General features: G+C 43.5%; 1 protein-coding gene and 1 pseudogene across 1 annotated transcript in view; both read left to right on the forward strand.

Moving 5' to 3' along the window:
* Window positions 1–20,546, forward strand: part of dnajc15 (DnaJ (Hsp40) homolog, subfamily C, member 15) — a 37,620-nt gene extending 17,074 nt beyond the window's left edge. The window contains exons 5-6 of the mRNA XM_057335826.1: window positions 8,650–8,720; window positions 17,458–20,546. Coding sequence (XP_057191809.1) covers window positions 8,650–8,720; window positions 17,458–17,528 — 142 coding nt within the window. The 3' untranslated portion in view covers window positions 17,529–20,546. The remainder of the gene's footprint in view (window positions 1–8,649; window positions 8,721–17,457) is intronic.
* On the forward strand, window positions 120–6,189 carry LOC130555254 (uncharacterized; annotated as a pseudogene).
* Window positions 20,547–25,755: the final 5,209 nt, after the last annotated feature.

The following is a 25,755-nucleotide window of genomic DNA, read 5'->3' on the forward strand; positions in this document are numbered from 1 at the left end:
TGATGCAGTATTTAATGTAGTTTGTCAGTCAGTTGAGGTTAGGTTTAGAGATCTTTCCCACAAATTGTGTCCTCTGAATTACTACAATTTATTGGTTCTGTAGTTTTTGGTTTATAAGGATGTAGTTTGTGAATCACGTTCTGTTTTCAATGACATTGTCACGGTCTGGTTTAGCTCGGTGTGTTTTCTTGGCACGGAGTTTGTTTTGGTCTGTGTCGAGCACGTGGTTCCGCTATCTTTTAGCGGATCGCGTGCTCGGTGTCCACGTCATTGTTTCCTCCTCCCTGTGTCGGTAGACTTTCATGCACTGGTGATTTTCCACTACACACACGCACTCCTGCATTTACTTACCATGATTAGCGCCCTTGTTCCCGTAATTGCCCCGCACCTGACACTATTTCCTCTCATTATTCTTCCCTTTATCTTTCCCTAGTGTCTCTTGTTCGTTGTCTGACCGTTGCTCGTGTTTAGCCAGTGCAGACTGACCCAGACGTTGCTGCGGCTCGTCTGAAGAAGCCTTTCCTAGTTTTGTGCCTTGTCATAGTTCCTGTTAAGTCCTGTCTTGTTTTTTGTTCTATAGTCGCCTGTTCTCCTGTTCTTCTCTCATCTCTGGCAGTTCCCTGGGTCGCTCCTCCCGTCATCCTCTGTCTGTGGCCAGCTCTTCTCCGGAGGATCGGAGAGCTTCATTCTCGCCGGAGTCTTCTTCCGGTATCCCCGCTCAGCACCAGGACGGTGTGAGGAATCCCGGCACGTAAGACTCTATCTTCTCGCTGGATTCCTAGCCTTCGTTCCCGTTGTGGTGTGCCATTACCTCAGGTTCTTCCCTCACCACCGCGAGCTGGTATGCTCACGGCCGGATCGCTACTGGACAGAGATTGACGCTTTCCACTTCTCACCACCGCGAGCTGATACGCTCGCGGCCGGGTCGCTACTGGACAGAGATTGACGCTTTCTTCACTTCTCACCACCGCGAGCTGGTATGCTCACGGCCGGATCGCTACTGGACAGAGATTGATGCTTTCCACTTCTCACCACCGCGAGCTGATACGCTCGCGGCCGGGTCGCTACTGGACAGTGATTGACGATCACCGTGCTATTTATTGTGTCCAATAAATTCTGTTTTTTCCGCATCTGGGCCGTTGTTTGTGTTTCTGTCATGACAGAACGGTCAGACCAGCATCACGGCCCAGCGGGATCGGATCCTCTACGGGCGGCTCTCCAGCAACAGGGCGTTCTGCTGGGACAACAGGCATCCCGTCTGTCCGTCGCTGCCCAGGAGGTCGATGCTTTGCAAGGGCAGGTGGCGGCACTTCAGCATCAAATGGCGGAGCTCCTCCGTGGATTGGCTCGTGCCGAGGAACCGCAACATACAGCGCCTCGCGGCACCACAGGAGATCCCGAACCACACGCTAACAGCCCACCTCTCTACGACGGGGATCCCAACTCCTACCGAGCTTTTCTGTCCCAGTGTGCTCTAGTTTTCGCTCTCCAGCCACGACGGTATGCTACGGAAGAGACCCGCATCGCATTCGTCTTAACTCTGCTTACGGGGAGAGCTCACCAGTGGGGAATCGAGGTTTGGGAAGCCCAGGATCCCTGCTGCCGCTCGTTCCGGGATTTCCATGCCGAGATGGCCAGCCTATTCGACCGATCGGTTAAAGGCGACGAGGCGGCCGCCCAACTCTCCCGGGTGACCCAGGGACGAGGCAGTATCACCGATTACGCCATCAGGTTTAAAACGTTGGCGGCCGCATGTGACTGGAATATGGGGGCGCTGCGCGCACGGTTCCTCGAAGGACTTAACCACTGCATCGCGGACGAGATCGCTGCGCTAGACTCGCCACGGGATCTAGAGGATCTCATCAACCTCTGCCTCAGAGTTGAGAGCCGCGTCAATGCCCGGCGCCGACGCCACACTTCTCCCCCGGACTGGCATCGTCACGAGGCGAGCCGTGAGCCCAGTCGGAGCAACAACGCCGTCCTCCAGGCGGTAGCTGAACCCGAACCTATGCAGATTGGTCGCTCACACCTTACCCCAGCTCAGAAGCAGCAACGTCTTGTGGACGGGCTCTGTTTTTACTGTGGTAAGACAGGTCACCTCGTGGCTCACTGTCCGGCAAAAGCCGACGCCCATCCATAGAACGGAGAGTCCGGGTGGGCGCAATCTCAGAAACCTCTCCACTGCCACGCACCACGTTCCCGTTTAGCCTCACCTACGGCTTCCAGACCCATACCGGGCGGGCGCTCATAGACTCAGGAGCTGAAGGGAATTTCCTGGACAGAGCCACCGCCCAGAAGTGGGGTATTCCCACAGTACCTCTGCATCCGCCTGTCTTCGCCGTGACGCTAACGGGAACTGCCCTCTCCACCGTCACTCACACCACTCCTCAAGTAAGCTTTTTCTTGTCGGGTAATCATTGTGAGAAGATTAGGTTGTACATCCTCGATTCCCCCACCACGCCTCTGGTTTTAGGGCATCCGTGGTTGTCACAACATAATCCTCACATTGATTGGGTAAACACAGCTATTTTGTCTTGGTCTCCTGCTTGTCATGTGTCTTGTCTTGGTCCTGCTCCCTCGCCTGTTTCTGTGTCTCCTGTGTTTCAGGTGGAAGCCGCCGATCTGACCGGGGTTCCGGAGAAATACCACGATCTACAGACCGTGTTCAGCAGGTATCGCGCGATGTCCCTGCCTCCTCATCGTCCCTACGACTGCGCCATCGACCTCCTCCCAAGCACTTCTCCGCCCAAGGGTCAGTTGTTTTCCCTTTCGAGTCCTGAGAGAGAGGCCATGGACAAGTACATTCGTGAAGCATTAAACGCTGGGCTCATTCGTCCCTCCTCCTCGCCAGCGGGTGCGGGTTTCTTTTTCGTACAGAAGAAGGACGGCTCCTTACGCCATTGTATTGACTATCGTGGGTTGAACGACATCACGGTAAAGAATAAATACCCCCTACCTTTAATGTCGTCTGCTTTCGAACTCTTACAGGGAGCCCGGGTCTTTACTAAGCTAGACCTCCGCAACGCCTATCACCTAGTCCGGATCCGCGAGGGAGACGAGTGGAAGACGGCATTCAACATCCCTTCGGGACACTATGAGTATTTGGTTCTTCCGTTTGGCCTGACCAATGCTCCTGCCGTCTTCCAGGGCCTCGTCAACGATGTGCTGGGGGACGATTAATCGTTTTGTCTTCGTGTACCTTGATGATATCCTTATTTTTTCCCACTCTCTTCAGGAACACACCCAGCACGTCAGAGGGGTCCTCCAGCGTCTTCTGGAGAATCAATTGTTCGTAAAAGCGGAGAAGTGCGAGTTCCACTGCGATACTATTTCGTTCCTTGGTCACGTGATTTCGCCACGAGGTATTGAACCTGACGATGCTAAGATCAAGGCTGTCGCCACATGGCCTGTCCCCGACTCTCGCAAGGCCCTCCAGCGGTTCCTGGGGTTCGCTAACTTCTACAGGCGTTTCATCCGGGGTTTCGGCCAAGTTGCCGCACCGCTGACCGCATTGACCTCCACCAAGGTTCCCTTCTTCTGGAATTCCCTTGCTCAGGTAGCCTTTGATAAACTTAAGTCCCGATTTGTCTATGCGCCTGTGCTTTGTTTTCCAGATCCGGACCATCAATTTATTGTCGAGGTCGATGCATCCGATGTCGGGGTCGGCGCAGTTTTGTCTCAGCGCGCCAGTCATGATGGGAAGGTGCATCCCTGCGCCTTCTTCTCCCATCACCTCAGCCCTGCTGAAAGGAATTACGATATCGATAACAGAGAGCAGCTGGCGGTGCACCTAGCCTTGGGTGAGTGGCGCCATTGGTTGGAGGGGGCGACTCAACCTTTTTTGGTCTGGACGGACCACAAGAACCTCGAATATGTCCGTTCGGGCAAAAGGTTGAATTCGCGACAGGCTCGCTGGGCACTGTTCTTTGGCCGTTTCAACTTCACCTTGTCGTACCGGCCTGGTTCTAAGAACGTCAAACCTGACGCCCTCTCTCGTCTGTTCGAAGATCCCAACAACGAGGGCGTCTCCGACTCCATCCTTCCTGAGGAGAAAGTTGTTGGGGTTCTGACGTGGGGTATCGAACAGCGAGTGGAGGAGGCAGGTCGCAAGGTGCAAGTGCCAAAGGGGTGTCCGGCGGGTCGGTTGTTCGTCCCCACTTCCTTACGTTCGGAGGTCCTCCGGTGGGGCCATTCGTCCAGGTTGGTCGGCCATCCAGGGGTCAAGGGAACTTTGGCCGCCATGTGCCAGCGGTTTTGGTGGCCGTCGGCTTCAGAGGACGTCAGACAGTTCGTGTTGGCTTGCCCGGTCTGTGCTCAAAACAAGACCTCCCACCGCCCACCCGCAGGTCTGCTTCGCCCTCTCCCTGTCCCTTCCCGCCCTTGGTCTCACATCGCCCTGGACTTCGTTACTGGCCTTCCCTTGTCTAGGGGTCACACCGTTATCCTCTCGGTAGTGGATCGATTTTCCAAGGCGGCCCATTTCATACCTCTCCCTAAGCTCCCTTCTGCCCGGGAATTGACTCAACTGATGGTGGACCACGTCTTCCGTCTACATGGTCTTCCGGTGGACGTTGTGTCCGATAGGGGTCCACAGTTCACCTCCCGGTTTTGGAAGGAGTTCTGTCGTCAGATCGGGGCCTCCGCGAGTCTGTCGTCAGGTTTCCACCCTCAGACCAATGGGCAATGTGAGCGAGCCAACCAGGAACTCGGTAAGAGACTCCGCTGTCTGACGTCTCACAATCCTTGCTCCTGGAGCCAACAGCTCTCTTGGGTGGAATATGCTCACAACTCCATTCCCGTCTCAGCCACAGGTATGTCGCCATTTGAATGTTCTCTTGGGTACCAACCTCCTCTATTTCCCTCTCAGGAACTCGATGCTGCGGTCCCCTCAGCTCTGGCCTTCGTCCAGCGTTGCCATCGGACCTGGACAAGGGCCAGAGAGGTTTTGGCCCGAACCACTCTGAGGACCAAGGCAGCGGCGGACCGCCACCGGATCACTCCTCCTGCCTATGTGTGCGGTCAACGGGTATGGCTCTCCACCAAGGACCTGCCTCTACGGGTGCCTTTTCGTAAGCTGGCACCCAGGTTCATTGGACCGTTCCGGATCGCCAAGGTGGTTAATCCGGTAGTCGTGCGGCTCAAGCTTCCCACTACTCTTGGTCGAGTTCACCCGGTGTTTCATGTCTCCAGGATTAAGCCCGTAGTCACCTCCCCCCTTAACCCAGCCAGTTCTTGGCCCACCCCCCCTCCCCCGCGGCTGGTGGACGGCGTCCCAGCATTCACCGTAAGGAAGCTCCTGGACATCCGTCGCCGCGGCAGGGGCGTTCAATACTTAGTGGACTGGGAAGGTTATGGTGCAGAGGAGAGGTCGTGGGTTCCCTCGCGTGATGTGCTGGACCGGTCTCTGAACGTGGAGTTCCACCGGAAACGAGGTGAGCCTTCCCAGTAGCGCCGTGAGACGCTGTTGGGGGAGGGGGTACTGTCACGGTCTGGTTTAGCTCGGTGTGTTTTCTTGGCACGGAGTTTGTTTTGGTCTGTGTCGAGCACGTGGTTCCGCTATCTTTAGCGGATCACATGCTCGGTGTCCACGTCATTATTCTTCCCTTTATCTTTCCCTAGTGTCTCTTGTTCGTTGTCTGACCGTTGCTCGTGTTTAGCCAGTGCAGACTGACCCAGACGTTGCTGCGGCTCGTCTGAAGAAGCCTTTCCTAGTTTTGTGCCTTGTCATAGTTCATGTTAAGTCCTGTCTTGTTTTTTGTTCTATAGTCACCTGAACTCCTGTTCTTCTCTCATCTCTGGCAGTTCCCTGGGTCGCTCCTCCCGTCATCCTCTGTCTGTGGCCAGCTCTTCTCCGGAGGATCGGAGAGCTTCATTCTCACCGGAGTCTTCTTCCGGTATCCCCGCTCAGCACCAGGACGGTGTGAGGAATCCCGGCACGTAAGACTCTATCTTCTCGCTGGATTCCTAGCCTTCGTTCCCGTTGTGGTGTGCCATTACCTCAGGTTCTTCCCTCACCACCGCGAGCTGGTATGCTCACGGCCGGATCGCTACTGGACAGAGTTTGACGCTTTCCACTTCTCACCACCGCGAGCTGATACGCTCGCGGCCGGGTCGCTACTGGACAGAGATTGACGCTTTCTTCACTTCTCACCACCGCGAGCTGATACGCTCGCGGCCGGGTCGCTACTGGACAGAGATTGACGCTTTCTTCACTTCTCACCACCGCGAGCTGGTACGCTCGCGGCCGGGTCGCTACTGGACAGTGATTGACGATCACCGTGCTATTTATTGTGTCCAATAAATTCTTTTTTTTCCGCATCTGGGCCGTTGTTTGTGTTTCTGTCATGACAGACATGCTGTTCCATTCCTTCCTGTGTCTCAAGTGAATAGTAAAGTGAAAATATCTTATTAGAAAATCAATGTACAGCCTAGCAGGTACAATTAAAGGGATAGTTCTTCATTTAAACGGGGTTGGAACAATCTGAGAGTGAGTACATTTTTATTTTTGGGTGAACTATCCCTTTTATTGTGTCAATTTTTACTAAATAAACCGAATTAACATAGTTGACTGGTTTTTCTTTATTATTTGGTATCATCCATTTCAGTCATCCATTTCAAAAACTTATTTTAATAATATTTTAATTTAAGATATTGTTTTGTAAGAAGTGCCAATATATTAAGTCTATTTCTTCACGTAACTATCTTCAAACAGACATATGAGCCTAAACTTTTGAACATTGTATATTGCTGCTCTAAATGAGTTTCAGCACATAGTTTAATCAGGTTTAAGGTCTTTGCACATACAGTCAGAAATTTTCGTATGCGTTTTTTCGTATTTGCCTCTCGTTTGTACGGTGTCTCTGAATTGTTAAAAAAGGCCACTCAAAATGCTTGACGGATGCGAAAAATGCAGAAAATCGAACCAGGTCCGAATTTTTTTATGACGGACGAAAATATCGGAGGCAGTTTGTAAATGTGATTGACACAACGTGAGGTCGTATTTATTTTTTAACGTGCGGAAATTTCGGACGCAAATTTCGGACTCAATGTGCAATGGGCTTTAGGCTCACAGCTGCCACACCGTGATGGAGAAACTGACTGAAACAGACAGGGCAGTCTTGCCTGACAGATTCATCATCACATTCTGGAATTATCCAACACAATATTTGAAAGGGGTCATGTGACGCGAATACATGTTTTTCTGTGTCTTTGGTGTGTTATAAGCAGTGTTGGGTGTAACTAGTTACTAATTAGTTACTTTAATTTAATTACTTGTCACTTGAAAAAGTAAAGTAAGGGATTACTCTTATTTTTTTTGTAATTTAATTACAGTTACTTCTGATGTAATTAAACTAAATACTTTGTGTAATATATGTGTGTGCAATAGTGGAATTAACATCAAAATTCAAAGTCTAACTTTAAAATAAATGCTTAATGTATAATTCTCACATTTGTAATACTTTGGTCAGTAAATAAGAGTACTTTATGTAGTTTATATTATTTATTTGAATAAATTAAAAGAGCCGTTTTATGTCTATCCTTGAATCACTTATCTAATCAAGGTTGATGTAGGATATAGAAAGTAATTAGTAATAAGTAATTAAATACTTTTTGGAGAGAGTAATTTGTACAGTAATCTAATTACACTACTGAATATGTCATTAGTAACTAGTAATTAATTACTTTTTCAGAGTAACTTACCCAACACTGGTTATAAGTTGCCCATGCATGTACTAGACACGTAAAATTGCAAAAATTAAAGTGTCGGAACAAAAGATGCATTCTATCTAAAAACGAATGCTCACCCAGACCTGCCTGAAACGCCTCCTAACCATCCCCCCACAAATCTACCTCAGTTCGTTTTATGATTTGACCAAGACCGCCCAAATGTATACGCAAGTAAGGTGGGTGCACCTGTCAGCACAATTGCTTTGGAACCTGATGTTCCAAATATGGTAAGAGGCGTTATATTTCTGTTACGCGCTTGCAATATTCGACCAATCAGTATGCACTGGTTAACTGGCCAATCATAGCACACCTCGCTTTTCAGAGCGATAAGCTTTGTAAAAAATCTGCATGTTTCAGAGAGGCGGGGCAAAGAGGAGATACAAACATGCACGGTATGTGGAAAATACAGCGTTTTTGAACCTTAAATCGTGTATACACATTGCATTACATCTAAAACAAATGATAATATTCGTTTTAGCCGTGTCATATGACCCCTTTAATGAGTTGCTCTTGCCTCTCAGATGCCCACTCCTGCAGATGCTTTGAGACCTGAGAGGGTTTTAGTGCTGTTAGGTTGTTTGTAAGCACTAATGTGTATCTTTTAATCAAATCTTTAAAGCCAAAAATACCTGTCTACAGGCTATAACTGAGTACTTAATATAAAATAAAACCTTTTAACAAAACATTGCTACTGTTACCTGACACAGAAAAAATTATATAGATTGCATAGCTGGGATCCTGCTTCAGTGAAAATATCAGTCAGGCTTTATATAAATGTATATAATTTAGGCAATGTATAGAAGAATAATCCTAACTGAGGTCGAAGCAGAATGTTTCTAATGGAGATCAACAACACATAATGGCCACTAGATGGCGACGTATCCCTTTTCTAAATGTTCTGTTTTTGTTTTGTTTGCACAGTCCAAATAGCACAAAGGCAAATGTAGGAGAAGCCCACAGGAGGATCATGGTCCTAAATCATCCAGATAAAGGTCAGTAGTTCATTCTGTCATGTGTTCTGCCTGTGTGTCTTAATTAGAAATTCTCTGACACGTCTTTCCACATGCAGACCTCTCTCATTAGCAACAGAGTGGCATTGATTACATTATTGATTTATACATTATACACATTTGTCATACAGACTCTTTACAATCGGCTCATCTTCCTGTGGTATTGATGCATTTGTAATACATTTATCAGTGTGCATACATTAAAACTGCATAAAGCTCATTTAGGCTGGGTGATATAACTTAAAAAAACAATTAATAAAACGAATAATAAAAATCGGCCTTTTAACAATATAATGTTCGCATATGTTGATACTTAGCATATATGTGTTCTGAAATAAAGTAATTTTCATTCTGGATTATCTAACCATAATTATTTATACCAAAATTTGTATTATTTATATATTTATATTACTTATAGTAAAAAACTGCAAAGAACGTGAGATGCTTTTAAACAATCTATCTTCAGAAACAAAAACAAATTGTGAAATCAGTGAAATCACACAATCTTTAGAAAGTTTAATGTCTAAAAATGCTTACAGTTATTGTTACATGTTTATTGTTAAATTCATGATATCGCTTCATTTTACATTGGCAGGAAAATAATCGTAAAGAAACATTGTAATGTGAAAATGTAGTTAGATGTGATAAGAGTTACTGTAGTGAAATATTGTTATCTGCAGAATTGTGATAGCTGGGGTCTTTTTAAGCGCAAGGTCTCAACCAATAAACTCTTCAAGCAAGCTTTTGTGTTTCTTGGTCACCGTGTTCGCCCTGTATTTCTCTTCAAGGTTAATGGCCTCACCTTGCCTTTCTCTGGTTTTCCCCTCCTTCATGTGCATTTCTCACAGCGCTTAGAGGTGCTGTGTGTGTGTGTATGCGTGTCAGCTCTTGTTTGCTTCTCTAGACCACTATTACTCACGGTGAAATAAGCGATGGGCTTTGTGATTCTATCTGTAGAAGAGCGATAAGGCCACTGACTGCAGAAAGGACATCCTGCAGAGAACGTGTGCCAGATTTGTCCCATCCTCCAGCTACACTGAGAAAATCCTTTATTACAGTGCTGTTAATAATAGTGTTCAAGGCATCCGACCCATGTGTTGTTCTGGTGGAGGGGTATGATGTATTAAAGAAATGACGAGCACATTTTTTACTGTGCATTTTTTATTGTGTGCATGAGCGAATTCTGTCTTATTCCAGACTCCATAGTATTGTATTTTTTTGTCTGACAAGACACTATCATCTGATGTGGAAACTTAAGCCGTGCTTCATTCTGGCTAGTTGTTTCAGTGTTTAAATGGTATTCTGTCGGGTGGTTTCCCATACAGGGCTTAAAGTCACCATGAAATGGAAGTTGCGATTGACTTCTTTTCCGTATCGTGACGTGTATCAGAGTGAAACGGCTTCTGAAATTAGAAAAAAATGTAGGGCGGGGCTTTATTTTGCCCTTCCCTTTTTGATTGGTTTGTTGTAAATTGGGCCTGGAGGGGAGGGCTAAAAATGCCTGGCCATTGGACAGTCAGTATAGTCCTACCTCTGTTTTGTTGCTGACGTCATGTGGTGAAGAGTTGTTGTTGAGAGGAGAGGAGCTTAACGTTTTTGATTAAAGATTACAAGTGCAAATGAATTAAAAGAAAATAATGGTGTGCACTGATAAATCATTTATAATAATCACTGCAACACTGTTTAGAACACTGAGCCCCGGTTTCACAGACAAGGCTTAAGGCTAGTCCCAGACTAAATTTTGATCTGTCTTAACTGAAAATAACTTGCCCTGACATATCTTAAAATATGTCAGTGCCATTGTTTTGTCTCAAAATGCACATCGGTAATGTTTTTTTCTAAGGCCTTTTAATAAAAGCGACTTAAATAGCCCAAATTAACATTAAAATTAACAAGGCATAGTCCTGACTTAGGCTAAGCCTTGTCTATGAAACTGGGCCTTAGAATTTTTTCTGTTTGATTGTATGGTGACTTTAAGACTAGTCCTATACTAAAATAAATGTTAGCTGTCTAAACTGAAAACAGCTTGCACTGACATATCTTAAAATATATCAGTGACATTGTCATCTCAAAATGCACAGAAGTAATGTTTTTTTTTGTAAGGCATGCTTGTAAAAAAACGACTTAAATATCCTAATCACTATCTGCATCAAAGATAGAGTTTTCACATGATCTTTAAGAAACTCTTATCTTTTAATAACTAAAATAATAATACAAAGAATTTTTTTATTTGGACATCAATCAAAATATTTTTTTCTGTTTTTATATCACCCGTAAAATCATGATAGCTGTAGGGTAAAGATAAAGCAGCTCTGGTGACCTGTGTTTGTGTTTAATTAAGTCTGCACACAGCTCTTCCTCTCTGACACAGAGACAGATTAGCAGACACCACAGGCCCTGCTCCCAGCTACCTCACTGTTCACTCTCCTGTGTGTTTGCCAATTTGTTACTGTTACCAAGCAGGTAGACACTGTGTGCGTGAGAGAGTGCAGAGTGGATCCTGAAGAGGGGGTTGCATTGTGTAGATCTTGTCCTTCAGCAAGATCAAGGTCATCTTTTTCACAGTACTGTTGGGTGAATCTCACCAATACACTGTCAGAAATAATAGTAAAAAAGTATGTACAGTATGCACTCTGTAGATGTAAAGGTGTACTTTAATTTTAACCTGTGTACTTTTTTTAACCGGCACCAGGGTTCATGGGGTCCAGGGAGATGCCGGCAGCTCAGGCGGCCGCAGAGGTGCGGGCAGTTCGGGCAGCCGCGTAGGTGCGGGCCGTACCGGGTGCCAGACAGTCAGCGAAGCTGGTAGACAAGGAGCAGGGAACGGCGCTGTGACGTCGGAATCGGGAGACGAGGAGCAGGGGCTGATGGCTGCCTTGGCGGTGTTGCCGGGGAAGCAGGGGCTGATGAATGCCGTGGCAAGGACGCAGCCTAACATCACCACAACCACGGCAATAGCAGCAGGCTTGTGCTTCCCGGTTTGGTGGCCTGGAGCGGAAGTACCGGAACGGCCACTACAGACCGGTATTGCACCTCCCCCAAAAAATTCCAGGGGAGACCCCCCGGTCATCCGTAATGCCAAGACGTTCGCCACCGCCAAGGTGGCCACAGCGGTGATCTCGGGCAAATCAGCCGGGACTGAGCTTGGAGGGTCCTGAGGAGGGCTCTGGGAGGCGCACAGGTGAGGGCTCTGGGAGGTCTGGAACGCCAGCCGGGACCGGCTCAGGGAACTCTGAAAAGCCGGACGGGACCGGCTCGGGGAACACTGAGGAAGCGGCTATGGTGCTGAGCTCTGGGAGAAGCTTCTCAGTCGTACGTACTGCCCAGGCGCACAGCCACGGAGATGAGGATCACAGCTGTGATCTCTGGAGTCACTTCCGAAACAGGCACTGGTAGCTCCGAGAACTCTGGGAAGCCGGACGGGACCGGCTGGAAGGACACTAGAAGGCTGGACAGGACCGGCTTGAAGACCTCAGGAAGGCCGGACGGGACCAGCTCGAAGACCTCTGGAAGACCGGACGGGACCGGCTGGAAGGACACTGGAAGGCCGGACAGGACCGGCTCGAAGACGTCTGGAAGACCAGATGGGACCAGCTCAAAGACCTCTGGGAGGCCGGACGGGACCGGCTCGAGGCCCTTTGAGGACGTGCTACGGCATCCACGCCGTTTCCCATGGTGGTGAGGCTTTGTGGAGGACTGAGGCGTGCACCCCATGTGAGCTGGAACAGACCCCCCATTTGCGACTGGGACTGGATAACTACTATGCCCACTCTAATCACTCTCCCCGGCGCAGAGTTCACACCCCATAGCCTGGAGGATTAGGTTGAGAAAATCCTCCAGGGGGTATGCATCTGCGTCTGGGAGCATGATGAGAGCGAGCAGCTCATCATCCAGCCCAGTCAGGAACAAATGGTTAAACTCAGGGTCGCTCCAACTCACCAGTCTGCACGCCTCCAAAAAGTCCTCCACGTATGTCTCCAGAGACCTCCCATCCGCAGTTGCAGGAGTTGAGTCTCCGGAGAGAAGATGTCCAGGTCCGGTTGCAGTGTCAACATCATATTTTAGGTCAAGTCTTCTGTAACACTTCACATAAGCAGACGGAAGTACGATGCCACACAGGGAACTGAAGGGGACTGGTGATAGTTTATTGCAGGGAATATGTGAAGAGAAGACAGGTGAGTAAATCCAAAAACAACAACAGGTAAGACCCACGAGTAAGTAAATAATGGGGAGTGTAGTCCGTGACTGTTAAAGGCGCAGTGAATAAGAGAGTCCATGGAGTGAAAACACGGGGAAAGCTGGCAGGGGAACACAAGGGGGCAGACAGGACCGTTACAATAATATTGTAGATGCAATCAATGTACTGTACATTCTATAATGTTAATCCAACAGATGTCAGTGTGCTTATTTATTAAAAAAGATTAAAATGTCCCTTTTTGCCTTTGGATATGAAATATGATTTTTTATAACTTTTTTTAAACGGTTTTGTGAGATTTTCATAGTAACAGAACTGTACATTTTTTCCCCAGCACAGCTTAAAACAGAAAATAACAGCAAAAAGAAATCTTGGTCTACTCTTTCATCATACTCTTACTTCTAAACTCACCCAGTAATGTTTCCACTAGTATATGTCCGCTCTATGTATTATTCATTGTTTTGTTTTGCTTATTATTTTGGCTAGTTGTCATGCAGCATGTCCCAGAAGTTTTTGGGTCAAACTCTTGCGTACCTCAAGCCATAAATACAGTACAAATTGCCAGTTATCAACTGTTTTTGCCCGCATTGAAAATATATTAAAATATATATTCACCATACATGCAAATACTACGCAATAGCCATTTTCAGTTGTTTATCAAGATGCTGAAAGGCATTGGCTATGTAGCACCAATATTTAAACATTTGAACCCTCATCAGAGGCAGTCGAAACATCTCAGATACCGTATTTGGTTATATATGATTAATAGAAATATATTTCATCAGCACACATCATCCTTTCTTTTAGGTATTTTAATTTTAACCTCTCAAATGAGTGCTATGATGATACTAGATCATACTACTTGTAGTCAATGAAGCAGTAAACACTGGATGCACACAGCAGCTTTGTTGATTTTTATGAGAGTGATCTCGCATTGCGGACTCAGCACTTGCTTGATTGAATGTGAAATCTTCCCTTTGAAACTGTAGGTGTCGTTCACACTGAGTGTAGACACAGTGCGTTCTGCAGTTGTAAAAGACCAATTACCCAAGCTGACATTAGCTACAAACAGTACATCTAAACAAAAATGGTATGTAAGACTACTGATGTTTTCAGTGATCATTTAATAGAAATACTTTTGAATTCCACTAATGATGACTTTGTCTAAGAGCAGGAAAACTCTGTCACGAATGGTAAGGGGAAGAACCCAAGCGCAGGCAGGCAGTGAAGGGGTTAACACGAGATAAATATATTTATTTTAAACAATAAACAAAAGTACAAAACAAAACACCCACGAGGGGGTAAAACGGTACAGAGGGTAACAAGAACATAAACTGACTAGACTAAACTGACAACTTAAAACAATACTAGACAACCAAAAAAGAACGAACACTAACTAGACTTACTTTAAAGATCACGAACTGGAACAAGAACACAAGCAAGAGTATAAACAGGAAACCGCAGGAGGAAACAAAACATGGCACTTCACTAGACACCATAAACACATGCACATCACACATACGTAATACACGAGCACAGGACAAAGAAACATGAGGGTAAATATAGGAACACAAACGAGGGATAACGACATGGGGCAGGTGTGGTACATTAAACACTTAGGGAAGGATAACGAGGAAACGAGATGGCGGGAACAGAGACGAGACACTGGAAAAACACATGAGAGGTAAAAACAAACATCTCATGGCCTTCCCACATAAAACCCAAGGACACTGCCCCGATCCCACCACACGACTAAAATATCATAAACAAGACGGTGGGTCCTCTGTCCTTGTCCTCACCACCCACGTTCTTGACAGAATGAACCAGCCAACGTCGGACCCAGCAGACAGAGGGATCTCAGCGGGAGGGGACGATGCCGCAAGACTCCCTTCCAGGGTTGAATCCGCCGGACTCCCTTGGAGGGTAGAGGCCGCCGGTCTCCAGTCCAGAGTCGGGACCGCCGGACTCCCTTCCGGGGTCGAGACTGCCGGAACCCCGTCCAGGATCGAGACTGCCGGGCTCCCTTCCAGGGTTGAGGTCGTCGGATTCCCCTCCAGGGTTGAGGCCGCCGGTGTCCTGTTCCCGCTGCAGATCTCTGCCGGCCTCCCAGCTGGTGCCCAGGCCTGTCGAGTCGACTGTTTGTGTGTGTTTGTCCTTGTTTGCTGCCCAGCTGCCAGAGAGCGCTGCCCAGCCGTCGGAGATGCTGCCCAGCTGCCAGAGAGCGCTGCCCAGCCGCCGACATCCTGTTCTGTCATGTCGACATCCAGGCCTGCCCAGCCGGTGATAGCTGGTCTCCCAGCCGGCCATCCAGCCGTCGCCATGTCCTGTCCAGCTGGCCTTCCAGCCGGCGCCATGTCCTGTCCAGCCGGCCATCCAGCCGGCGCCATGTCCTGTCCAGCCGGCCTTCCAGCCGGCACCATGTACTGTCCAGCCGGCCTTCCAGCCGGCACCATGTGCTGTCCAGCCGGCCTTCGTGCCGGCACCATGTCTTTGTTTGGACTTTTTTTTCCCAATGTATCACGTTTTTGGTCGTGTTTTGTATAATGTTTTTTTTGTCACAGTCTGTCTAGTCTTGTTTGTTCCTTGAGGAGCATCAGGATGCTGCTCCTTAAGGAGGGGCTTCTGTCATGGTTCTGCCCCACCTTGTCTTGCTTCTCTTGACCTAGTGGCAGAACCATGATAGAACCTCTTGTTTTATGTGGAGAGTGACGTTTTGTCCCTCATGGTCTTCCACTCTCCGGTGTGGCGTCTCTGTTCCCGCCCTTTCGTCTCGTTATTGTTTGTTAATTAGTTCATGTCCTGCACCTGTCCCCTCTTGATTTATCCCCTTTATTATGCCCTTGTGTCTTCTGTCTCGTGCTGGTTCATTGTTCTGTTGTGTTCTGTTTGTGTCATGTGGGGCTCGTGTATTCTGTCACGAATGGTAAGGGGAAGAACCCAAGCGCAGGCAGGCAGTGAAGGGGTTAACACGAGATAAATATATTTATTTTAAACAATAAACAAAAGTACAAAACAAAACACCCACGAGGGGGTAAAACGGTACAGAGGGTAACAAGAACATAAACTGACTAGACTAAACTGAAAACTTAAAACAATACTAGACAACCAAAAAAGAACGAACACTAACTAGACTTACTTTAAAGATCACGAACTGGAACAAGAACACAAGCAAGAGTATAAACAGGAAACCGCAGGAGGTAACAAAACATGGCACTTCACTAGACACCATAAACACATGCACATCACACATACGTAATACACGAGCACAGGACAAAGAAACATGAGGGTAAATATAGGAACACAAACGAGGGATAACGACATGGGGCAGGTGTGGTACATTAAACACTTAGGGAAGGATAACGAGGAAACGAGATGGCGGGAACAGAGACGAGACACTGGAAAAACACATGAGAGGTAAAAACAAACATCTCATGGCCTTCCCACATAAAACCCAAGGACTCTGCCCCGATCCCACCACACGACTAGAATATCATAAACAAGACGGTGGGACCGTGACAAACTCGTTTAACAAACTGATCTAGTTTTATCTCGTTTGGCACAGAATACCCAGCAGTGGCTTCCATTCACCCAGTACTAGGTTAGATGTATGAATGGGTGTCACAACAGAGAAGCAGAGCATGCCTTTCCAGCCTTTGGGTAAAAATACTAAGTTGCCTTGCAAAGTCTTTTCAGTCCACTGCCTTGCTTTTTTACGGATGGATCCTATCAGAACAGCATCTGAACTTTGAAAGGCAGTTTAACAATACTAATTCACATTCTGAATTACCAAAATAGAATGTGGAGTGTGCGTTTCTCATTTTGAGAATCACTGCAATAGAAACAAATGTAAGTTGTGGAAGGACTATAACTCATCAGATAGGACAAACAGAGGTGAATATAACTGCTAAAAAAGATTGTTGAATTCAAAGTGCAGAATATGTCATTACTGGGCTATGGGCGGAGAAATGGTTCAGATGGAGGAGCCTAGGTGTCATCTAGGACACCTCATGTAAATATTGAGTTCACTAAAGGTAAAATCGGAATTTCTGACAGTGGAAAGAGGCGCACTAGGCACCAGATGTGCCCCATTACATGCTGCCAGCAATAGTACATTCGTACTCGCATCATTATGTCTGAATGTGGGCATGAATTTGGAGATTGGAGGGGAAAAGATTTCTTTGCAGAAGTAAATGTAAGAAATGTGGAATCAGGCAGAGCTGTAATGTGGGCTTCTCATCAATGTTACAATTAAATTGTCAGTGATTCAATTTTGTTGCTACTGTACTATGAGTTGCTTCAGGAAGTTATTAGGAAGGTGGAGTTTATGGGTTGGGACACAACACAGGCTCAAGCACCACTGACTCGATGTGTTTCAAACAGTTACATCAGTTACATTCAAAATGGACAGTCCCTACATCTTTTGACCTCCAAAAAGGCATATATTTAGATAGTGGAAATATAGTTTGCAGGTCACACGTGGGGGAGGCCATTCACGATCAAACTGATGTAAACTCTTTCCTGCAGGCGGATCACCGTATTTGGCAGCAAAGATCAATGAAGCAAAAGATCTGCTTGACTCTGGCCCTCGGCGTTGACCCATCTGCCTTCATTTACCCAGTGTACATCTACTTCAGTGCTACAAACACACCTATGAGCTTCCGCAAGCCATTGTTCTATGCTTGTCTGCTGTTAATCAGCTAACTCTCAACACGTTTCAGATCAGATCTATCTGTCACTGATTTTTAACACCACTTTAATGCAACTGGGCAAAGGTAAATCCTTCATGTTAAAGGATCTTTACACTGTAAAATAACTTTTTATAAATTTTTTATATTTTTATTTATTTATTGAGTTGACTTGGGTAATGTTAAATAGCTATGTAAAATGTCCAGCAGTGTAAAGAAACAAAATGTTTCCCATAATGCATAGGGACCAGGCATCTAAATGTTATTTTAGGTTTGCTAAATAAACTGTTTTACAAATGACTCATTGTGATTATTTTTGTGTTTTCACACTACCATTTCCCCCGTCTGTGCTTATGCTGATGCATGAAGTAAAGATGCTTGTCTGGTCTGCATGTTAGACTTATCCATGCAGGGCTAGAGCAGTTGGAATTGAACAGAGGGAACGATCTGTGTGTCTCGAGCTGCTGATATATAGCCATTTGCTGATTGTCAGGCCTCTAGAGATTGATGGGAAGGTCAGGCTTGCACAACACATGCTGCAAAAACCAGTAACGCATTAATGCAACAGAAATCACATGCATTAAAGAGAGAAAGAAATCACTTTTTGGATGCATTTATATCTTTAAGAAACATATGTGCAGACTGGAATATTGTATGCTGTCTACTATTTTACATAAAATAGGATGTTACACAGTATACTACAGTACATTGTTGACCTGTGGCATAATGCATTTTTTAACTCTTAAGCTTTAGCAGTCCAAAATGGACATTAAATTGAGGTATGCTAATCCATCACATGATGATCAGGTTGTGCACATTGTATTGTGGAATATGGTATTTTGCACAGATTTTTGTGCTTAAAAAAGCTTGTCTCTTATCTGGATCATTTGTCATTCCAGATGGACCAACATGAAAATTTAGCCAGACCACCGCAGAAACCATGATGTCAGGATGGACACAGACCCAATTTATGTCCCAACTTTTCCATTTGTTTGTTGCAGTACAAATTAATATTAGATGCTTTGTATGTGAAGGTTTCACCAAATAAACACAGGAAAAGGGCAGATTTGCCAAGCTCTAGGCCCTGTAATAAGGGAGACCATGTGTATGGGTTATTATGTGTATGAGTACTGCTGCTCACTCTTATATATGTTGAGGATCCCTGAATTCAAGCACTGACCCTTGACTCTGTGTAATATGTATAAATGCTAAGCCCAGATTCTGGCAGAAGTTGCACTGTGGTCAAGCTGCACTGTTGTTAGGTTGTGTTGCTCATGACCTCCTTATGACAGCAGTTATTTTTGGCCTCTGCTCGCTGTGAAACCGGCACGGAGTTCCTGAGCAAGTCTGTTCTCTGCAGGTTTCTCTGTCAGGGTAGATTTCCATTAAACAGTGTTTTAAAAATGAAAGTACAATAAAATACAGCCATACGTACAGTAATGAACTGGTCTGAGAAGCTGTTTAAAAGGTTGATTTTGGCTGAGCATAATACCTCATTAAACTTATACCAGCGTGTACATCTGAATTATGTAAAAACCCATAAGGTACTTGTGTCAACTTTGGGACAATAACAGATTTTTACCTGTCAACATTTTTTAGCAGTATTACAACCAAGGCTTATAGGATACCAAGTAATGCAGAATTATTCTGTTTTGGCATTAGAGGTCTTCTTTAGCAAGACTTTGCAATTTATAACTTTTATGACACCTCAGCTGTCAGCCACATTCTTTGATGGCTCTTTGATGCTTTAGTTCTCTTCCTGTTATCAGAGGTTTTTTCATTTATCTGATGGAAAAGATGTAATTCCTGCTGCCATATGTTCTTGGTTACTTTTATTGATTCAGTGACCTCTGATTTCTTGAATCTGTAATAAAAGAAGTTTTGGGCCTGGTTTCACAAACAACGCTTTACTATTATTTAGGATATTTAAGTCGCTTTTACTGGTGTGCATCTGAGGACAAAAAATGCCACCGACATATTTTAAAATTAAAATTCTGTTATCATTTACTCACCCTCTTGTCATTTTAAACCTGCACTGTAAAAAAATCCTGTAAAAAACAGAACTTTTCTGGCAGCTATGGGGAGCCAGGAATAAACCGTAAAATTACATGTTTTTTCTTGTAAATTTGCAGTAATCTTCTGTCATTTTACATATATTTTACCATATTAGAAAAAAATAGTAAAAAAATAGAAAAGTTCTGTAAAATTACATCATTGCCTGTGAAACCAGCCCTTGAACTTTGTATGCAGTATTACAGTTTTAGTTTTTTGCCTTATTGTATTATGTGAAATCATCACACATTTTAGGCATGCACTATGACGGTTATGTTGGCTTATATTTTGAGATATTTCATTTTTTATTTTACTTTTAAGCTATATCCTTTGACATAAATAGCAATGCCCTAAAAACCATTAGAGAAGACATGACTGCTCACATAAACTTACCAACTATCCAGAACACCAGAATAAATGTTTAGCAATGATCTATCTGTCCAAGTTTTAAATCTACTGTACAAGGTTATTTACACTTTTAACCAAAGCTTTGTCAAACCAGCATCGATCCAGACAGATGCTCTGCGGCAAGCAGACTTTGTTACCCATTTCCAGCTTTGCTCTGCAGGATACTTTGCTTCTTTCCATAAATTCAAATGATCAGTTCAAAGTAGATGTGAAGACATCTGGAAAAAATATCCAACTTTGTCGTGAGAAAACGTTGTGGATAAACATGTAGCTTTACCCAGCTTTAATGTAATATACAGTAAAATACCACAGTGCAATGCAACTTTCTCAGCCCAAGATGAGTCTCATTAGTAACATCCAAACTATGATGAATGCTATGTACGAATATCACCACAAATGTTATAGTTTTATTTGATCGCTTTAGAGTGTGAAAATGATTTTCATACAGTATGGAATGTTGCTGGCATTCGAATCATTCACACCGCGCCGAAGATAAATTTGTGTGACATTTGGAGGTATGTAAATGGCTTTAACGTTGAATTTCTAATCATTATAAACAAAGCGCATAAAGGCTGAAGCTAATTAGAGCTGTCGAGCAGCTTCATTAGCAGAAATCCACACATCTAGTTGCTGTATTCCCACTCCTACTTGGTTTATTTATAGAGTATGTCAATAAAGCTCATTTACAAACCAGGCTGTTTCTTGTAGGATTCATCGGGGCGCACCAGCAGTGCCTTTTCCTAGACTGAAAAAAAATCCTTGGTAAATCACTCATCTTAATGTGAAAATATGCAGTTCATTGGGGTTGGAAATGTGTTTCCATTTTTTGCACTTGCCTCTGTGAAATGAGGGGAAATCTTTCTAGAAAATTGCCAGCTATGGAAGCTGTTTAGCATGTCTTTGGACTCCTGCAATGCAGTGCAATATCTCCGCCTCAGCCGTAAGGCAGGGTCCCCTTGACCAATCACGGTGAGGAGCTGTCTATGGCATGTCACCTGGATTTCATTAATATAGAGACAATGGACATGTTGATGGCACCCACAGGACAAATACGCCATCTCCGTCTCCTCACCAGTGATGTAAGCGCGGCAGATGGGAACAATAGAACAAGCTCTGGTTAACGGTTTGGGGAGGGATCCAGAATAGGAGGGGAAGACAGGCGTTCAATCTGAGCATGTAAACAACCCACTGTGTGTGTTGGTGTCTCACTGGTCATCCATCACTTTAGGACATTCAAAGCCGTACAGGCCTCATGAATGAGAAACAAAATGGCCTGGGAATGAGACCAGGAAAATATGCATGTACTATATTGCAGATGCATTGAAACAAGAGGAGGTTCATTTTCATTAGCTACAGGAGCAAAGGAAACAAAGCATGCAGTCGGATACTTTAGGAAAGTGTGCTTGCATTCATAAGTGGTGTTTTGGCCGACCTCATTTCAGTGGGCTGCAGTATTGCAGCGGCAGAATTTTGCTTATTAAATAAGTTTCTCGGCCAGGCAATATATCTGTCCCACACAGCTGTCAACATCAAAAACAACAAAATATCCTTTTATTATTTTTGTGCAAGCACACAAATAAATAATCTCTGGACAGTTTTGTAAACCAGTCGAATTTTGTTTGGCGCTTCAGAGTAAGATACTGTATATATTCATATATTTATTTTTGTGCATTATTAAAGCTTGTGTGATGTTGTTTTAAGCTTTTATTGCTTAAACATTTAAAGGGTATTATAGGTTACCAAAAATTAAACAATCTTAAATTCACTCATCATCATGTCATTCTATACTTGTGGGATTTAAATTAGTCATTTTTTACAGAAAATCAAAAACATGTTTTCAGCACTATTAAATATGGTACCACATTAATAATTTCAGATCTTGTAGGGTCTAATGACGAGGCGTTATATTTTGTCATGATACATGCAAGAACCAATGAGGTCTGAGTGTGTAAAAAGGATGGCGGAATTTTTATTTTTGGGTGACCTATGCCTTTAATCTCTACAAACAGATGAAAACTTTGAAAAGATATCACACAGTAAATTATCCTAATTTAGTATTTCAATATTACTCTAAATCACTATAATTACATAATTTCTAGTACTAGGCTTTCTGTTATGCACCATATATCCCTGTAGTATAATTGGCGGTAAAGAATTGGTGCCTAAATCAAAGCATTACACTGAAATCGTTCAGAATGGGCTCCGAACAATGAAAAGAATGAGTTTTTTTGCATTAGGTCATCTTTGTTTTCTCATATTAGTTTTCCAGATATGAGTAGGGATGGGTATCATTAAGATTTTATCGATATTGATACCGATACTGCTTATCGATACCGGTACTTATCAATACTGTTATCGATACACTGAAAAAAAAATTACGCTGAAGTTACTTAAAAATATAGTGCATCATTTTTGCGACCAATTTTTTAAGCCAGTTCTACATGAAATTTTAAGCAGCATTACCTTAAATTATTTAGTAGGCATTGCTTAAATTTTTGAGTAACCCTAACCCTATTCCCAGCAAGGGATTTTGCTTAATTTTTTCGGTTGGTGTGACTCACAATTTTAAGTTGTTTTTACTAACACATTTTTGTTATTTCTACCAAAAAAGTCTAGTTTACCCTCATGATCAAATGTAAGCTCATTTAGATGAATAATTTTATGTTCTTAACACCTGAAATACAGAAACAATGGACAGCTGTGAAATGTTAAAAGCTTTATTTTTTCACTGAATAATTTAAACATGAAACATACAGCAGTTCAGAAATGTAAATTTCATTGTACAACAAAAACAAATAAACGATACTAAACAGGCATTCTGACAACATTATAACAACAGTAACCATCAACATGGCTAAGGCTAGTGGTTTTTAATATATTTCTGGTGTTGTATGCATGAGTGTGTATGTGCATTTGATAACCGTGTAGAGTTATGTTATTTATATAAAGTTTGTGTGTGGTCTTGTATGCTTGCATGTTACCTGTGGTGTTGAGCTGAATATGGAGATCTGGAGTATCTGGAGATCCCCCTCTGGTGATTACTGTGTGCTCTGCAAGGTTGATTAACTTCACCATTATTGTCCTGAAACAAAACAATATGATATTAATGTATAATATAAATTTAGAATAGTATAAAATATATACATATACATACTGATAATTAAAAGAATGTAAAGAATCAATATGAACTGTTATGTTGCACACACAGGTCTGCTGCATCACGTGGATTCTGCATAAGTTCTTACCTAGTTCTGTATAAGTTCCTCACTATGAAAATTAGGTCTCCCAATATTTTTAACATTCATTCAGGAATTGGCTTTCCTAAAATATAAAACAAAGATATTAAAGTCACATAATGGAACTTTACCAGAACTTCACAACATTGCCATAGTGTATGTCACACTAACAAAGTTGATTGTACTTAACACTACTGTTTTGTTCACTTCCACTGCTCAGTATAAAAATATGCGTTTATATAAGTACTACAATAAAAGAAAAATTAATCACTAGCCTTAGCCGACACAATTCTCCTCTATCGTGTCTGCAAAGTGACAGTGTGGCGTTTTAAGGAGGTTTCTAACCAACACGATGCACAGAGATTTGAGCCCGCTGTTCCAGCCTCCGCCTCGCACTTCTAGCTCACGGTAAGCGGTCACACCCTGTCCGCACCTCAAGATGCCACATGACAAAAGATAACAGAAACATTAAAAACAAGGCGTTTGTCGCGATGCATCGCAACGCTCGCACGCGGTATAGATAAACAGATGAAAGGTTTGAAATAAAGCAAATGACGGCTTCGCGCTCTTTTTAACTCACTTAAAAACGTTGTCTGTTAATGTGGCGCGTTGTGTCAAATTGAACCTAAAAAGCTCAAGGAGCTGGACGGGGAATATAACTATCAACGTGTTTTCAATGCCTTCATAAAAGTAGGCAATCATGATTGTTTACCATAAATCTCATTTAAGCAACGTAAATAAATTTCTTCTCACAAAAGTTGAAGTGCGCTGTGCACGCACGTTTCTGTACATTTGATATCTAGGAGCTTATTTAAAACACCAAGCAACGTGCACCACCACAATTAAACTTATTTCAAATGAAAACACTAAGAAACATGTATCTTCACACTATTGGTGGGATTTATTTTATGAAACATTTTAGTATAAAACAAGTTAAGTTTACTCACCTTTATCGTCTGAGGAGATGATTTTCAGAAAATGGCCGCTGCTGTGTCACATGATCTAACCGAATCTTAAAATGTTTAGTCAAATTGACTAATAACCAGATTCATGCGACTTTACTAAAAATTACTTGCTGTGTTTACTCATTATTTTAAGCAAACTGCAATCTCAATAAATTTAGTAACATTTATAGCAAGAAATTAAGTAATGTGCAAAACTTATTTTTTTGAGGAAAATCAGCCTATTTAATTGAGCCATATTTACTAGGGCCACGAATCATTTTTTACAGTGTACTACGCTCTATAATTTGATGCAAAAACACATGATGTGACAAGATGTTAAACATTTTAAGTTTCTTTATTACAGCTGAGCTTTAGAACGGCAGTTTACAAATGCTTCTGAGCAAACAGAAAATGCCACATAACAAAACGTGTGTGTGTTCCTTAGCATACCACTTACTTAGCATGTGTATAGGAGCACATCATAATGTAATTCAACATATTTACTTTACATCACTATGGTTATTTGGCTGGTAGACCGTATTTCTTTTTTCCTTTCTGGTTTTAGGTCTACATAAATTTAAGTACTATTAGTATAATAAAGTAATATTTTTTTAATTATATGTACTATTTTTTATAATTTTACTAGCACATTTACTTCAATTTACTAAAGTAAGTAAATATACTCCGTGGCCGAATTATTAAAAACAATGTTATAACTTGTTCTCAAATAAAGGACTTTTATTTTGACGGGTTTCCGCAAAGGGGTGTTTGACGAAAGCTTCCTCATCGTGAAACGCGGACGCTGAAAGCTCCACAAGCGCAACTATGCCACTCTTTCACTCATAAACACGCAAAACAAGCAGATTACAAATACATCGCGGAAATCATATGACGCTAGATATCACACATACGTCGAGCAAACTTCAGCCATTCGGACATCATTCAGGGATGGAAAATGACAGGCAGCAGCCTCAAATTTGCCATTGAACACATGAATACACAGAGATAAAACAACGCAAGTATCGATAACAGTATCGTTTGTCATGAAGCTTATCGATACTCTGGTATCGACCCAATTATGTACCGGTCCAAAAAAGTACCGGTTCTCGGTACCCATCCCTAGATATGAGTATTATAAGTCAATTCACATGGACAAAAGCTTTACAGTTATATACAGTTTTACCCTCTTCTGAAACGTAGACTTACAGTGCCTTGCAAATGTGGCAGAAAATGGCCAAATGCAGATGTGTAAAGCTTGTCACATCATACCCAAAACGATTTGAGTCTGTAAAGGTAACTACTGAGTTAAGGGTATGAATACTTATGCAATGTACTTATTTTATTTTTTTATTTTTAAATAATTTGCAAAGTTCTACAAATCTGTTTTTTGTTTTGACATTATTGTGCATGGAGTGTAGATTAATATAAAAAATTTTTTTTTTTAAAGTAGATTAAGATAAGGCAGCAACATAACAAAATGTGAATAAAATGAAGGAG

The sequence above is a fragment of the Triplophysa rosa genome, linkage group LG6 (assembly GCF_024868665.1).
Source record: "Triplophysa rosa linkage group LG6, Trosa_1v2, whole genome shotgun sequence".
In the NCBI taxonomy this organism is placed as follows: Eukaryota; Metazoa; Chordata; class Actinopteri; order Cypriniformes; family Nemacheilidae; genus Triplophysa; species Triplophysa rosa.